General features: G+C 42.1%; 1 protein-coding gene and 1 long non-coding RNA gene across 4 annotated transcripts in view; both read right to left on the reverse strand.

The window, feature by feature from the left end:
- Positions 1–1,532: 1,532 nt before the first annotated feature.
- On the reverse strand, positions 1,533–7,061 carry LOC306940958. The gene is made up of 2 exons (XR_013792087.1): positions 4,229–7,061; positions 1,533–4,152 (listed from the first exon to the last, which is right to left on the reverse strand). It is a non-coding gene; the product is annotated as an uncharacterized lncRNA (long non-coding RNA).
- A 168-nt stretch (positions 7,062–7,229) lies between these two features.
- Positions 7,230–16,110, reverse strand: part of bach2b (BTB and CNC homology 1, basic leucine zipper transcription factor 2b) — a 123,574-nt gene continuing 114,693 nt past the window's right edge. For all 3 annotated transcript variants that reach the window (XM_079526003.1, XM_079526001.1, XM_079526002.1), the window contains 2 exons: positions 9,824–10,030; positions 7,230–8,863 (listed from right to left, as the gene is read on the reverse strand). In XM_079526003.1, the coding sequence (XP_079382129.1) occupies positions 8,309–8,863; positions 9,824–10,030 (762 nt within the window). In that variant the 3' untranslated portion in view covers positions 7,230–8,308. The remainder of the gene's footprint in view (positions 8,864–9,823; positions 10,031–16,110) is intronic.

Genomic DNA, 16,110 nt, shown 5'->3' on the forward strand with positions numbered 1-16,110 from the left:
AGAGGTTAATCTTAGTGTTAGGAACTGACCCTGGTCTGTATTTTGGTATAATTTTAGAGTTAGGGGCCAGTATTATAGGTTACATAATCCGTAACCTAATACTGGCCCCTAACTCTAAAACTATATACAGATTAATGTTAAGAACTGTAGGCCTATAATTTTAGTTTGGGTCTGTAGCTTGGTTAGTTTATATGCCGTTTTCCATTTAAAAAGCCATTGGAGTAACAATAGGAACTTGGATCAAAGCAGGACTCATTGCACACTCAAAAACAGAGGACCAGAACTCTGCACCACAGAACTTTCACAAACATTGCATGTAGCCTATTTAAGAATGTTCATTTTCAAAACATGCTTTAATGGAAGGCATGGAAATCAAACACAGAACCACTGCATTCAGAAATGGGGGCTACACCACCGCAGCAATATTGTTAAGCGTTGTATTTTGGACCCAAAAGCAGAACTTTAAAACCAGATAGAAAATTCAATCAGGCTTTAATTTAGCCCAAATCCCCAAACTGAGGCAATTCAGACTGGCAGGTCGGCATACAGGCATGGATTGCCACCGGGTGTAAACTGAGGCACAAGGAGTTAGAAAAAGATGCTTGAAACAAGCAAAATAAAACTGAAATGCAGTGTGTATACCCATATTTGTCAACTGAACAAACTGAACTGGCAAAGGCTGGAGTGAAGAACCAGTTATTTTAACTGCTGGGCTTGATGAGGTTGGACAAAGAAACAGATTATACGTTAGTACCCTGACCCTCCACATGAGGGAATTGAAACGCCAACACAGTAACACACTAGGGCAAGGGAAAACAGCCAACGTATAACAAATGTCTCTACTGTCATGTGTTCTTCTGGATGTGCTCACACACCTTATTATCTCAGGTACTAGATGTGTAAATATGTATTTTGTGGTTGTACCGTTGTGGAAAAAGCTTGTAAATATCTAAGACACACAGAAAGAAAACCATTTACCTGTACTTTTTTGTAAAAAAGCGCTTAACTTTCGTTCTTTTCCTGCCTTGATCTCCACCCCCTTCTTTCCTTTCTTTGTTTTTCTTGATAAAATGACATAATGGGAACTACACACAAAAACTATTTTTTTTACCTGAATCTGAATCTGATTCTGGATGCTATTGCCTTCAATTCATGCTCGTGAGTTATTAAAAGGAACTCGGCCTACCAGTATATTACACAACAAATCAGTATAACCTACTTATCACTACACACTCCTGAAGCACGGAAAGCTGGTAACATGGTAACTCTGTCATTTCTCGACCGTGTTCCCGCGTTCCTGAGGTTCTGGATGTTTCATAGTTGCACCACTCAGTTCACACAGGTGTGATTTTATGGTTATTACCAGAGACAGAGAGAGGGAGAGAGACACAGTTTGAAGATCCTGCATCAGACATGTGTGAGTCACTGTGCCTCCTGGTGGAGATCTACGCACATTTCGAGTTCTGCTTGTCTTGTTTTAAATAATGAATGGACATTTGTTTGCTTATAACTCACAGCATGACAACGTGATATGCATGATATGTTTCTTTATTTCATAAACAGAAATGGTGTCTAGACAAAAATGTCATTTATATAACACTAGCAATTGAAATGAATGAAAATGGGGTTTGCACAATACCATATTTACAATGGTTATTAAGTCATTTTTAATCCATTAGGGTCATGTAGCATTTTAAAAATTATAAAGGTAAGAACTCTTAGTAGAGAATAAGCAAATAACAGCTATTTCAAAAATTGACAATATTAACACAAAACAGTCATCTAGAAAAATGAGAGAAAAAACAACTTTTGACTACAAGCTTAAGAGCTATTACATTAAAAATGATGCACCAAAAATGTACTAATACAATAATCCATAGAATCTGTGTAAAAAGCATGTAGAAAAAACACCTGATGCAGTTTGCTGATACAGTCATTGACCAGTTATGAGAGGTATGAAGGAATTCACAGGTAGATAAGTGTGAGACAGTCCGCACTGGTGACTCAGGGATGATGGGGGGGGGGGGGGGGGGGTTCCGGGACCCCTGCATACACTCACTTCACTTGAATGTGATCTATGGCCTCTGCAAGTTCTAAGGCAAATATCGGAGGTGCACTTGTATTCATGAAAAGCCTAATTTATGCTCTGACGCACAACTGTGTCGCGGGTCAAAAATAGACAGACCTACAAGCCCACTACGAAGTGTTGTGGGCTTGTAAGTTGGCTGTTTTCTACGCACAACGCCGCTATGCGATGGAGTATGAATCAGGCTTTGATGCTGAGACATCCCAAACATTAGGATGAAAAGACAAAGTTGAGGAAACTCATCTGTTCGTCTCCTTACAAAAAAACAAAACCCAAACAGCAATATTCAGTCCAATTGAACCTAAGCAATTTTACATGGCAAAACTGATCAAACATGACATGACACCTTTTTGTAAACTTTTCTTATTTTTTTCAAATTCATATTCTTTTAACGCAATGATCTCATCCTGTGTGTAGGCCTATTCAACCAGTATCATTATAAAGTAGAGCAATATGTGAGAAAGGCAAGTTTATATGTTCATGTTCGTTTTGGAACAACCTTTGGAGTTGAAGAACCAGTGTCTGTTTTAGAGAAGCAGCAACAAAAATAAAAGGATAACAGTCAAACTTAACAGGACAAATAACACAGCAAAAAAAAGAAAGTTAAGAGCATTCAAATTCACATACGGTACATGTAGTCAGAAAAAGTAATTCCCTCAAACCACTCTGTTGTGAGCGCCATAGCTAGAGATCCAATGCATGTCCCATGCACGTTTGGCTTGAACAAAATAATGCAACCTGGGGATTCTTTGTCAGTCAAAATAATCAAATTAAATGACTTTGAGGTATTTGGAAATGCTTTGAATTGTATCATGCTATTATATTAGCTTAATAATTCTACCAAATCATCATCTGTAGGCTATGACCATTTCTCAGACTCTCAAACAAAGCAAGTCCATACAAAAATATCTAGAGGTCAAATTAACTGGCAACGAACCAGCAACATCTTTCTTTGAGTAAATTATGCAAAGAATTACTGTCAAAACACTTGGCAAACCTGAGACGTTATACAAGTGCAGAAGTTATAGTCATATTATGGTGTAAACCAGACTTTTTGAGGCGCAATAGAGGTGATAACACACAAACTCATCTGTCCACCAATGCTCATGATGATGATGACTGTCAATGTCATGGACTGGTGGCCTGTCACAGAAGGTGTGGAGGCTGATTAGCAGTGGTTTTATGATAAACAGGCCACCACATCAAACAAGTGACGACAAAAGAAAACAAATTGCACTACCATCTCTGTTTCCTTTTCTTTCCCGCTTTCAGGGCGGTAGAGGGGGATTGATGACAATGTTCAATTTTATTGTCACTCCTCTAACATGGTGGCGTGTCTCTTAAGTCTGGTGACGTGAGGTTGTGTCTCTTGTAACCACTGATAACCTCTCTCCAAACACTGCATTCATTACACAGGGTTTCAATACAACCAAATACTACACCAGGCGAGTCCATTAGTTAGCACTCCTTCACCCAAAGAGAGGATGTAATTAGTACAGTCATCTGGGGCACAGGTTTAAAACCTAAGCATTGTAATGGCATTTCAAACAAATGATCTATAATGGAGGACATTATGAAAATTACATTTCCCTGACTATTATGTAGACAAAGATATATTCAATAGACTAAACCTCTGAGTCTGTGTTTTTCCAATAGAACATCAGCCTTTCCAAATTATGTTCCCCATAATTGGTTCTCAAAGTGGGATCCTCCTTGAAGGGGTCCCAAATGGACAATTACAGGTCTGTAACTCTGAGAGCGTTCCATTTGTACGCTCTAAGTGTTATGGGGTCCTTGATTATTATTATTATTTCTTTATTTTTAGAACCAATGCCATAAACAAGAATGTTTGTTTTCCACTAGACTGAATTGGATACTGTTTGCAGGAATGCAACTCTGTAACATAGATCGTTTCTATTTAGCTTACTGGTTTGAAGAACCTGATAGTATTTTAGAATGTTGAATACTGTTCCATTTCAGTAATAAAGCACAAAAGAAAGAACGGAGCATTATAGTAGATAAAGGGCCTCACTAAGGCTGAATTTATACTTTGTTGACTGACAATTCTCTCTAGCATTGTATGACAAAAAATTTGAAAATAAAACTTTTTCAGCTGAGAATATGTCTGAAAGTTTGTCATACTATCGGGCAATGAAGTATAAATCAGCCTTTACACAAGGAAATTACATCAGGATCACAACTGTACTCAGACCATGTCTTGATAAAGATGCCAAAAGAAGGTATACAGAATGTGTATGTTTTTCAGTTTTATACTAATATTTGTGCGTACGAGTGTCTTATGTGTTTGTGTATGTGGTTGAGACCAGCTGAGATTCTAGTACTTTGAGAACCATCATTAATACACTTAAGTACATGTGAGATCATAGTTTGGGCTAGGTATAGAAATGTACAACTATGGGAATAGGGGAGGAGAAAATTGGTTTTCTGTCATTTCACAACTCGAGAATTTGTTTCAAAACTACAGGTTTAGTTGGTCAAGTGTATGCATATTCAAAGATTTGACTAGTAAGTGACTCAAAATACAGGTTTGCCATATCATAGTCTTTACAGCTATGAAATATCCGTCAAACTGGTGTTACGTTGCCATATAGTACTGTACTGTCATCCTTCTATCTATAGCTTAGTTACACCATTTTAAAGTGAAATGGGAAAAAATATTATATCCAAAGCATTCGGGCAGTGTTTCTACAGGGGGTGCCATACTCCCATCAAGGTTTGGGGTTATATAAAGAGCTATAGATAAAGCTTTTTCTATCAATGTAATTAACTTTTCATCATACATTGGCTCTCTTTCAAATATGCTATAATTTGAAGCACATCTTTGTTGAGGGCAAGATAAAGATAATTTGATTGATTTGTTTTCCACTTAGGAAATGCAAACTATTTTCTTTTAATGGTTGACAGTTCCAGAGAGAGAACTTGCAAGAACTTGCGAGGCAAACATAAGCTAGATAAACAAACTAGGCTTAGAGCTATTAGGCAGCATGCATGCACATCACAAAATAAGATGTCTCAACAAATGTACAATTAGGGCAAGACGCATTACTATCTTATGATTATTATCCAATCATCTTGACAACACATACATTGCTTGCACGTCAACTGAATTCGGAATTAGCTTATTTGAATCCTAAAAAATATGAATATAAGCTGTGAACACTCTCATACAAAAAACAGTAGCTTCTTTTCTTTTTTTGGGGGGGGGGGGGGGGGGGGACCTGTTCTATGCTTTTCGAAATCTTGTTTCTTAAAGAAACTTTCTTCACAGAGATATTACATTTTATAGCTTTATAATAATCACATTGGTGTTTCAATATTTCCTTTTTTCAAGTGCCAATTTAAGTGCTCCGGTCTCAGACTTTTTAAGGGATCTGAAACGTCAAATGACCCTCTATGAAGTGCTATCTGGTTCTGGGTGCCTGGGGCAGGAGACAAAAGTGCCTGAACTGAACTGGGCTCAAATCGTATTCTGGGCTCAATAATATATCATATATATTTTTTCTTCCCTCAGTCTTTCCTGATGAAACATCTAAAGACATTGAACGGTAACACTGGAGAAATTCCATGAGAGTGTACACATATAGCATCTTTAAAATACTGATAAGAAATAAGATTTTCTTCTAAAACACAAGGTGGAACTCTTTTCACATTTAAAGAGGAGTCGAGGAGGATTTCAAAGGACGTGACCCATGCCACACTTTGAAACAGCCACGTCCTCGCTATGAATGTCAACTTTCTTTTTCTTTCTTTTTCTTTCTTTTTATACATGCATGGGGCTTCCGAAATCATTAGATCATTATGTTGAAGTAGGTGATGTGTTATATGTATGTGTGTGCATGTGTGACGTGTGTGTGTGTATGTGTCTGTGTGTGCGCACGTATGTGTGAGCTGATTTCCTGAGTAGAAGAACACCCACCATTATGGCAAATATTCCGTAGGCAGGACAGGAAACAGCAAAGTAGATAATGTTTTTTTTTCCTTTCTTTCTTTTCTTTTTCTTCTTTCCCTTAGCAAAAAGGTGCTTGATAGAACCCCGGGTGAAAAAGAAAAATACGTCTAAAGCCTCTACCTGTACAACATTACTTTTACGGTCATCATGCTCCATACTATATATACATTACACGTTCTGCCATGTAAGCACTTCAAAGTCACCTTCACAACGTCCAAAATACAATGGTATTGCTGATGCGTGGGAACGTAACGTTCAACTGACATTTTAACCACTTGAACCCTAGCGCCCCTATTCTGGGGGTGAAATAGACAATCTACAATTGAGCTTGTAGATCGGCTATTTCTAGCAAAGAGATTTGGTCTAGACGAGAAAAAAAGAAAAAGAAAAAAATAAGGAGTGGACCTACCATGGAGCCCTGGGGGACCCCGGTCAACTTATAGGGTTTAAGTGGTTAAAAAGAAGGAGGGGGGAAAAAAAGAAGCATTCTTTTTCTTTCCCCTTTTCGATTCAGTGCTGAGAGCAAGGCCAAGAGGAATGTTTCGGGAAACCGCCCTGTACAAAACGTCTGCTGTACACAAATACAAATGTGAGACGCTGAAAGAAAGACATTTTCTTCTCTTCTTATTATTATTTTTTTCTTTTTTGCATATGAACATTTTACAGTCTGACTGCATCGTAAAAAAAATCTCATGTACAGAAGAAGTTGTGTTCTCACGGTCCTTCCATGAATTGAACATTCAGAAGATTTTTTTTTGTTTGTTTGTTTGTTTGTGTGTATTTCTTATTCTTTTCCTGAGTTTGAATCGCGGTGACGAGTGGCCACTGAGAGATAATAAGGTAACCAGAGAGAGGAAAGAGTTGAGAGACTGGCTGTGTTCAGGATGTCAACCCAAATCCCAATTTTGGCCTATCCAGATTGGAATCAATTGGTTTTTTATCAAGTTTTTGTTTATCATTTATTCCTCTGTGAAGAGGAATCAAATCTGATTTCTAATGATGTGTCTTGGTCTGGACGCTTGGACACTGCAGCCTGATTTATATTTATATTCATTCACCAATCTACTGAATACCCTAGTCCGATCAGATCACATGCAAATAACAGTGTGGACGGTCGGCCCTAAAGAACATATTTGATATAGAAATCGGATTTGTCTGCAGTCTGAACAAAGCCAGAGAGAGAAAGGTAGAGGTAGAAAGAAGATTGAGACAGAGTGGGAGATAGAGAGAAAACAAGAGGCGGTAAAAGAGAAAAAGGCAGAGAACGGAGAATCTTATGTTGCATTCAACAAGGGCAGATGCAAAAGACAGAAAGATGCAAAGCTACACAGTGTATTTGTAGCTGTTGTAGCTTTTGCAGCAGCTACAAATGTCGGATGCATCTTAGTATCTTCAAGTCGCTGGCATCCATTGACAATGAATGGTAGACTGTAGCTTTGCATCTGCCCGTGTGAACGCAGCATTACACCACAGGTAGTCGGAGAGAGAGAGAGAGAGGGGGAGAGAGAGAGAGAGAGGAGAGGAAGTGAGCTGCTGTCTGTTAGGTCCGTTGAGGTGCGACTTGGAGATGCAAGCCATGTTCCATCCCTGTGTCACTGAGAGACGACTGTCTGTTTAAAGTCCAACTCGTACTTCGTGGCACAATGGCGTCGTGCGGCTGAAATTGCTGAGCTACAAGCTCACGACGACAATGTTGTGAACTTGTAACTCGGTTGTTTCCACCGTGCACCACCGTCGCCGTGCCACGGAGCTTAAATTAGGCTTTATTTTTTTACACGATGAGGAGCGGTGGTGAGACCACCACGGAGGTCTGCTGCCGAGGGTGAGGAGAAGAATACATAGCACCATTGTAAGGGTTCGGTGAGGAGAAGATCCCACTCTGTCGATGAAGACGAGTGAGAATATATACCCGGAGAACAGTATTGCTGCTGTTAAGACAACTTTAGTGTCGACCTTTAAAAAACAAATACAAATTTAAAACAGCACAAAAAGACATAAATACAAAAACAAAGCATTTTTTTGTTTTCTTTTTCTTTTTCTCAATGAACACTGGCGGAGGCTGACCGTGTCGACATTACGACCCGCCCCCACCCCTCCCCCCGAGACACGGGGGTGTTGTCAGAAGAGTAAAACACAAATTAAATAATAAAGAAATTACATAGAAAAACAAATTAAAAATGTCAATAACAACGACAACAACAACAACAACCAACATCCAACAACAACAACACCAACACAGAGAAAAACCACCGTTACTTCACGCAGTCCTTCCTTGGCTGCTCGTCCGTCGTGCACTTGTCAGTCATTTCCTGGCAAAAATCTACCGTCACCGTCTGGCTGCCGGCCTTCTCCAGCCCCGCGGACTCCATGTACGACAGGCCGGCCGACGACTCCCGCCGCCCGTCCATCATTTCCCTGACCCCGGCGCCGTCCGCCGGCCCCCCGTTCCTCACCGCCGTCGCCTGGTCGGGCTCGCCTTCTGAGGGGCCCGAGGGCGACCTGAGGAATCCGGGCGGCTCCGGCGTGGCGGAGCCCGAGCGCGCGGTGCCGCCGGTGAGGTCGATGCTGGTGGCGGCCGGGTCGACGGCGTTGTTGGCGGGGTTGAGGACGTTGTTGTTGTTGCTGGCGGAGGCGGTGGAGTTGGGCCTCAGCACAGGGCAGTAGTGGTGCAGGGACTGGACCTGCTCGGGGCTGAGCTGCACGTCACGGCACACCTCCTGCGACAGGCAGGAGAAGTTCTCCCACAGCTCGCCCATGCACGCCTTGAGCTGGTTCCTCTCCGTCAGCAGCTTGTCCTTCTCGTTGACCTGCGCATGGGTCACACAGGACAGTAGTCAGACACCTTCCATTCTTTTCTTCTTACTACATGTGTTCTTCTAGTGATTATTCTTTCGATAAATCAAATAATATAATAATATAAAGTGTGGGGTTTCTTTTGTTTGTTTTTTGTATGTCAATGAATCGATGGAAAGAAATACCAATAGATTTCGACTATCAATTAGTTTGACGAACCATTTAAGCCCTATTTTATTTGTCGTCATACAATGCAAAAAATACAGAAAATAGCAGATCTACATCCTCACAACACGTTGCGATGTCACACCGTCACACACGTTTGTAGATCTGGTATCTATGGTCTTTTTTATAAATAAATAAATAAATAAATATTCACCCAAACTGATTATTTAACTTAAATTATGTATTTCTTATCGTCTACTCTATTCAAACGACTAGATTGAGTTGCACCCGTAGTCTGTATAGAGAGACAGGGAACTGTAGAACTGGACATCATTGCTTCTTTTGCCATACAATGTTATGACGCAAAGTTCTACAGGATGTTATGACCTATATCGCCTCTTCGACTTTGACTTCTTCTACTATTAATGTTCAAAGGATGCCAATACTTTAGTACTTTTATACTCAAGTACATTTTGAATTGCGGACTTTTACTTGCGACAGAGTATTTCTACACTGACTGCAGTATTGACACTTGTACTCAAGTAAAGACACGGGGTACTTTTCCTTCTTGTACTCAAGTAAAGACATGGAGTACTTTTCCTTCTTGTACTCAAGTAAAGACATGGAGTACTTTTCCTTCTTGTACTCAAGTAAAGACATGGAGTACTTTTCCTTCTTGTACTCAAGTAAAGACATGGAGTACTTTTCCTTCTTGTACTCAAGTAAAGACATGGAGTACTTTTCCTTCTTGTACTCAAGTAAAGACATGGAGTACTTTTCCCATGCAGCCAATATAAACCTCCTCTCACCAGTTTCCGTATCTCCACCTCCAGGTTCATGATGCAGTCGAGCTTCCTCTTGCGGCAGCGCTGCGCCGCGATGCGGTTCTTACTCCGCCGCCTCACGTCGTGGATGAACTCCAGCTGCTCTGAGGTCAGTTTGTGCATTTTTACCATCATCTGGAAGTCGTTCCGTGGAAGATTCGTGATTTGATCTACAGGGAAAGGGAGCTTCACCTGAACAAAAAAGGAGAGAGAGAGAGAGAGAGGGATAGAGAGAGAGAGAGAGAGAGAGAGAGAGAGAGAGAGAGAGAGAGAGAGAGAGAGAGATTGCAGGTCAATTTTATTTTATTTTATTGAGGGAACTTTATTTATTACTAGGGCTGCATGATATGGACACAATCTAACATCACAATTATTTCTTTTACGAAACACTTAATTATCAATATTGTGACGATACTACCTTATTGTAATGATAATATCCATTTTCAATATCAAAAGAATAAAGCTAAAATAGCCTACAAACGTAGATAGGCTATTTTAGCTAAAAAAATAAATCTCTCTTGAACATTTTTGGAAGAGTTTAACACAATGGTTTACACATTTAAAACCAGGAACTCTTATGCCATATCACAATATCATTATATCCAAAACCCAGCTGATCTAGTCTCATATGACATATGGTTATCGATATACAGGTATAGTGCCCAGATCGATTTACTACCATTTACCATCTATACCACTACCATTGTACTAACATTGTCTGTACTGTTGACACTTGTATCATGGTCTTAATTTTGTCAAGACAATTCCGACATTTCACCACAAGATGGCAGGAAAACATCACCAGAGAGAAAGAGCTTGTAGTAACACATGCAGAACTGGTGAGCTGTCAGCTTTCCTCTCAACCTCATATTTAACATGTGGCCCGTTCTCAAGCTCGGGGGGAGGGGGTGGGGGGGTAGAAAAAGGTGATCGGATAAAAGAGACCTCCTTCCTCTCCCATCTGTCCCCTCCAGTCTGGCGAGGTGCCAATATGACAGATTTCTTTTGAAGGGGGGCGGGTGACTTCTCAGCCTCATCCAAGCCCATGTCAGGTGATCTCTAAATGCATGACTATCTCCAATGGCAACTACAGTACCAGCAGTGTTGCTTTTGGGGGGGAGGTGTGGGATGCAGAACAAAAGACTTGTGGTTGTAAAAATGCAATGCAACAATGAATTTGGCTCTGGGAATTGTAGACAAAAAAGCAGAGGGAAAAAGAGACGATGATTTCCCCTAGATATAAAAACATCTAGAGTGTTTGTTATGCTGGGTTTCTTTTTTTTCTTTTCTTCTCCAGACCATTTCAGAGAGCAACAATAGCATGGTCTCTTTTCTGCGCCTCAGGTAATGGCAACCCTTCTCATAAGCACATCACAGGCAGATCCACCCATAGCAGTATCTGTGTGCACCAGGGAGCTGTCGACTCGCTTTAGGCGGGCTAGTGGAAAGAGAAACAGGATAGTAGCGAGAAGCGGATGCTTTAACAAAGAGTCAGAGGAGAGAGAGAGAGAAAGCGAGAGGCGAGAGAGAGCCAGAGAGAGAGAGAGATTGTGAGAGACAATATAACAATATAAACAATATAAACTTTATACTTCAATTAACAATTTAGCAGATGCTCTTCACCGAACAGTGTCTCAAGGGCAGTGTCTGCACTTGGCCTGGACGAATGTCTTTCTACTGAGACAAATTGGGATGCTACTTGCTAGGGTTTAAGTGGTTAAAGTTGGCTCAATGATCCATCAAAAAAAGGTTTCATACCCGTATGAGGAACATTCACTAAATTAATTGTTCTTTGTGGAACCATAGCCTCTCTCACTGCCTCTCTCTCTCTCTCTGCCTCTCTCTCTATCTCTCTCTCTCTCTCTCTCTCTGTCTCTCTCTCTATGCCTCTCTCTCTCTCTCTCTCTGCCTCTCTCTCTATCTCTCTCTCTCTCTCTCTGCCTCTCTCTCTCTCTCTCTCTCTCTCTCTCTCTCTCTCTCTCTCTCTTCTTTCTCTCTCTCTCTCTGTCTCTCTCTCTCTGGTTTCCCTTCACCATGGCTGCTGCTGCCTCTGGAGCTCGGGGAAGAACAAAGTCAAACGAAGGAGGAAGAGGGGGGTGGGGGGTGGACCCGTGTACCTGGCTGGCTGCTAAAGCAGGGGCCAGGTGGTCCCAGGGGAGACTCCCAGCATCCTCTGAATGCCTGTAGGGCTGATGAGGCCCTCGTTTAAAAAAAACACACCTGCAGTAGAGGACAATCGTGCACCGGAGCCACCGCACCCCCCCCATCTTCCCTCTCTCTCCCTTTCTCTCTCCCTTTCTCCCTCCCTATGGAAAGCCAGACGGCGCACACAGTGGCGGCGGTGACTGGAGGCGTCACCCCTGGTGCAAGCGCCGCACTCCAGGGAGATAAACCGAGGTGCCTACTCTGCTACTCATGACACCATCGAAATGACTCCCGCCGCCGAAAGAGAGAGAAAGCAAATCTAGATGTCAATCTATCCCGGGGAGAGGGAGAGACAACAGCTTGGGTTTCCTCATTAGAAGCGCTGGGCCTCTCTCTCTCTCTCTCTCTCTCTCTCTCTCACTCTCTCTCTCTCTCTCCCCCTCTCCCTTTCTCTATATCTCGGCCCAGGAGCCCTATTTCTCATCTCGACTTGACATCTGCATGCAGACACATGAATAAATAATGGACAGAGCTTTCAAGGCCACGAGCGGGCTCTCTCTCCTCTCTCTCTCTCTGTCTCTCTCTCAGTCTCACTAGCACAATCAGCATCATAACTACTCCAGCATCAAAGGGAGCCACGCGCGCGCGGGAGGGAGGGGAGCCATAAAACACTATCACACTAAAGCTGCCAGGTCCGTCTCGGGCGGAGGGATAAGATGACTCTGTTGGCGATTAAATCACGGGGCTGAGGGCTGATGTAACCGGGCGGCGATGATGGGAAGAGTGCTGGGGACTCAGGGCAGGTGGGCAAAGTGGCAGGTGCCACTTCTCTGCAGCAACTACTGTGCAGTGTGTGTGTGTGTGTGTCTGTGTGTGTCTGTGTGTGTGTGTGTGTGTGTCTGTGTGTGTGTGTGTGTGTGTGTGTGTGTGTGTGTGTGTGTGTGTGTGTGTGTGTGTGTGTGTGTGTGTGTGTGTGTATGTGTGTGTCTGTGTGTGTGTGTGTGTGTGTGTGTGTGTGTGTGTGTGTGTGTGTGTGTGTGTGTGTGTGTGTGTGTGTGTGTGTGTGTGTGTGTGTGTGTGTGTGTGTGTGTCTGTGTGTGTGTGCGCACGGACAGGGGGATGGTGCGTCTATATTTAGTCACTCCACCAGGAGAACCAGTTTGGCATCAAGGGCTGAGATGACAGAGTACGCTTCACCACTGGTCATAAATTCACTCCCAACTGTTCCCGATTTTATGCCGCTGCCCTTTTTCCCCCAGCCATTCTCTTCATTTCTCGATCCCTCTTCCTCCCCTCCCTCCCTCCCTCACTTTCCCTTTCACTGGGTCATTATGCTGCAAATGGGGTCCGTAGTACAACAACAAAAAAAGAAAGAAAGAAAATAGGGCTTGTCTGTTACCAGGAGCTCTTCCTCATTTTATCTGGGTTTCTTTTTTTGTGAGCTTGCAGATATAGTTATTTTCACAACTTCTTAAAGGTTTTGTAACATTTCTGGAGTTTTTTTTAATCTTTTGAAATAATAATAAAAACGTTTAAAAGACAATTAATATTATTTGCATAGAAGGAAGCATGAGGTCAGTCCGCTGCCCCCCAAGGGTTGGCAGAGGAGGTGTAGCGCCCAGGATTATATTAGATAATTTATTGACACTGGGTGAAAAAAATGGGTTGCAAAATCGTGGGATCAAATTTTGTTAAAAAAAGACAATTATTGGCAATTCACACTGGCAAATACGATGTTGATCTTTTTGTATACCAGATCTCTCCACGACAGACCTGCGCACTGCACGCGCATTTCACCACAAGCTCACAGAGTGACGTGCCCTGAGCTTGTATATCTGTTATTCTTTTTTAATAGCCAAAAATCTAAAATGATGCAGATGCTTTCCCGTTTTGAATGGCTCAATGGAAACAAAATTGTCTTGTCAGTTGTTGAGCAAGAACACACACATCCAAACTCAGATTAGGGGGTCACGAGACATGGCCAAAGCATTTCCGGGGGTCCCCAGCCAAAAACGTTGAGAACCCCTGGAATAATGCTATCTTTAAAGGACCACTTTTCAACCTTCACATGTCACTGGTCGGGTGACATGTCACTGGACGGATTTCTGAACTGCCCACAGCCCTCCCATGAGACACAGACTGGTTTCTGAACTACACACAGCCCTCCCATGAGACACAGACTGGTTTCTGAACTCTCCACAGCCCTCCCATGAGACACAGACTGGTTTCTGAACTGCCCACAGCCCTCCCATGAGACACAGACTGGTTTCTGAACTACCCACAGCCCTCCCATGAGACACAGACTGGTTTCTGAACTGCCCACAGCCCTCCTTCAAAATACACTTGAGTAAAAGTACCAAAAATATTGGCATCAAAATGTACTTGAAGTGCCAAAAGTAGAAAGTGCTCACTATGCAGAATGTCTAATTTCTATTTTTCTAATATATAAAAATCTTTTGAAAATAGCAGACCTACAAGCTCACAATGCGTCGCGAGTTTGTAGATCGGCTATTTTCAAATGGCCGAAATGGCTGAAGTGTTTAATGTAATAATAATCAAAGTAACTAGCACCTAAAGGTTTCAAATAAATGTAGTGTAGTAAAAGTACAATATTTGCCCCTGAGATGTACTAGTGGAGTAGAAGTAAAAGTATTGGAAATTGGAAATACTCAAGTAAACTACAAATACCTCAAAATTGTACTTACGTACAGTACTTAAGTAAATCTACTTAGTTACTTTCCACCACTGCGTAGTGGGATGGGATGGCTGGATGGAGAACCGCATGCTGTGAACTAATATCACAAGGCTCTGTGTTGTCTCATTGGCAGCTGCTAACGTGCAGTCTTCTGAGTTGAACCAATCACAAGGCACTGTGTTGTCTCATTGGCAGCTGCTAACGTGCAGTCTTCTGAGTTGAACCAATCACAAGGCGCACTGTGTTGTCTCATTGGCAGCTGCTAACGTGCAGTCTTCTGAGTTGTGAGCTGCTCTGCCCTGCACTCAGGGCAGTCCACACAGGGCCCAGGGCTATGGGCCCTATGTCTTATCTCCAGCTATTAAATAAAATGCCTCACCCTGCATTCATCTGGGAGGAGATAGCATTGACTAGGAGCTCATTAGTATTAGTTTTTTTTAATAGGAAATACTCGTTAACTAAGGTGACATTCACACCAGAAAGCTTTGCTGCGATTAAAACGAATCCTGCTGCGCATTGTCAGAAAGTGCACTTCGTTTGGCAGGTGTGAAGGCTCATTCGAATCCTAATGCATATCAAAGAACCGCATTCTACTCCGAGCAAAAACGGGGGTTTCGCTTCGCTTCCAATCGCACTTGATTACGATTCGTTGCAGGTGTGAATGCAATCCGCAGTAAATAAAGGAAATGAAGCAAACGGGCGGGTGAGGAGCTGAACACAGTTGGAGACGGAGAAGGCATATTTTACGCAGCGCAAAGATGTCCCGTTACCGTGGATAGACGTGGTCGAATGAGGAGACTGAAGCCCTGATCGAAATTAGGAGAGTACATTAATCAATTGCTTAAGGAAACACATAAAAACACTGCAGTGTATTATAGCCTCCCATTCGCATCGAGTCTACCGAAGTATTAGGTGGGAATGTGACCTAAGGCTTCTACTGTACATTCACTCTGTGTGTGTATATACGGAAAAATTGTTTGTCAATCGTGAGGTTGTAGGACAGTCTCAGATTCACTGTATTTTCCAAAAGGTAGATTTCAGAACCAAATTCTATGAACAGTATATAGTCGTAGGCGACTCAAACTCATGCAAACAAAACCACAGCCTTAAAACGTCACAACCTAGATGGAGTGCTATACATGTACGTTATGAATTATAACTGATGCCAGATTTTTGGATCCCAATTTTGGAGAGTCCACTCCTAGCCCTCCGATTACTGCATGTCAATTTAATAAACCTACAGTTGATTAAAGATCAACTATTTTAGAAAACGTTGCCCAAAACGCCAGGTTGAAGGTGATAAAAAGAAATCGGGACACATCTGCTGCATAATTGCCAATACTGATATCGTCCCAAAAGTCAAATAATGGCCGATATGTCGCCCAAACCGATACATGGGTGTTTCTGTTGGGAATGATAAATATCTCCTGCT

This window comes from Electrona antarctica, assembly GCF_951216825.1.
Source record: "Electrona antarctica genome assembly, chromosome: 17".
Lineage (NCBI taxonomy): Eukaryota > Metazoa > Chordata > Actinopteri > Myctophiformes > Myctophidae > Electrona > Electrona antarctica.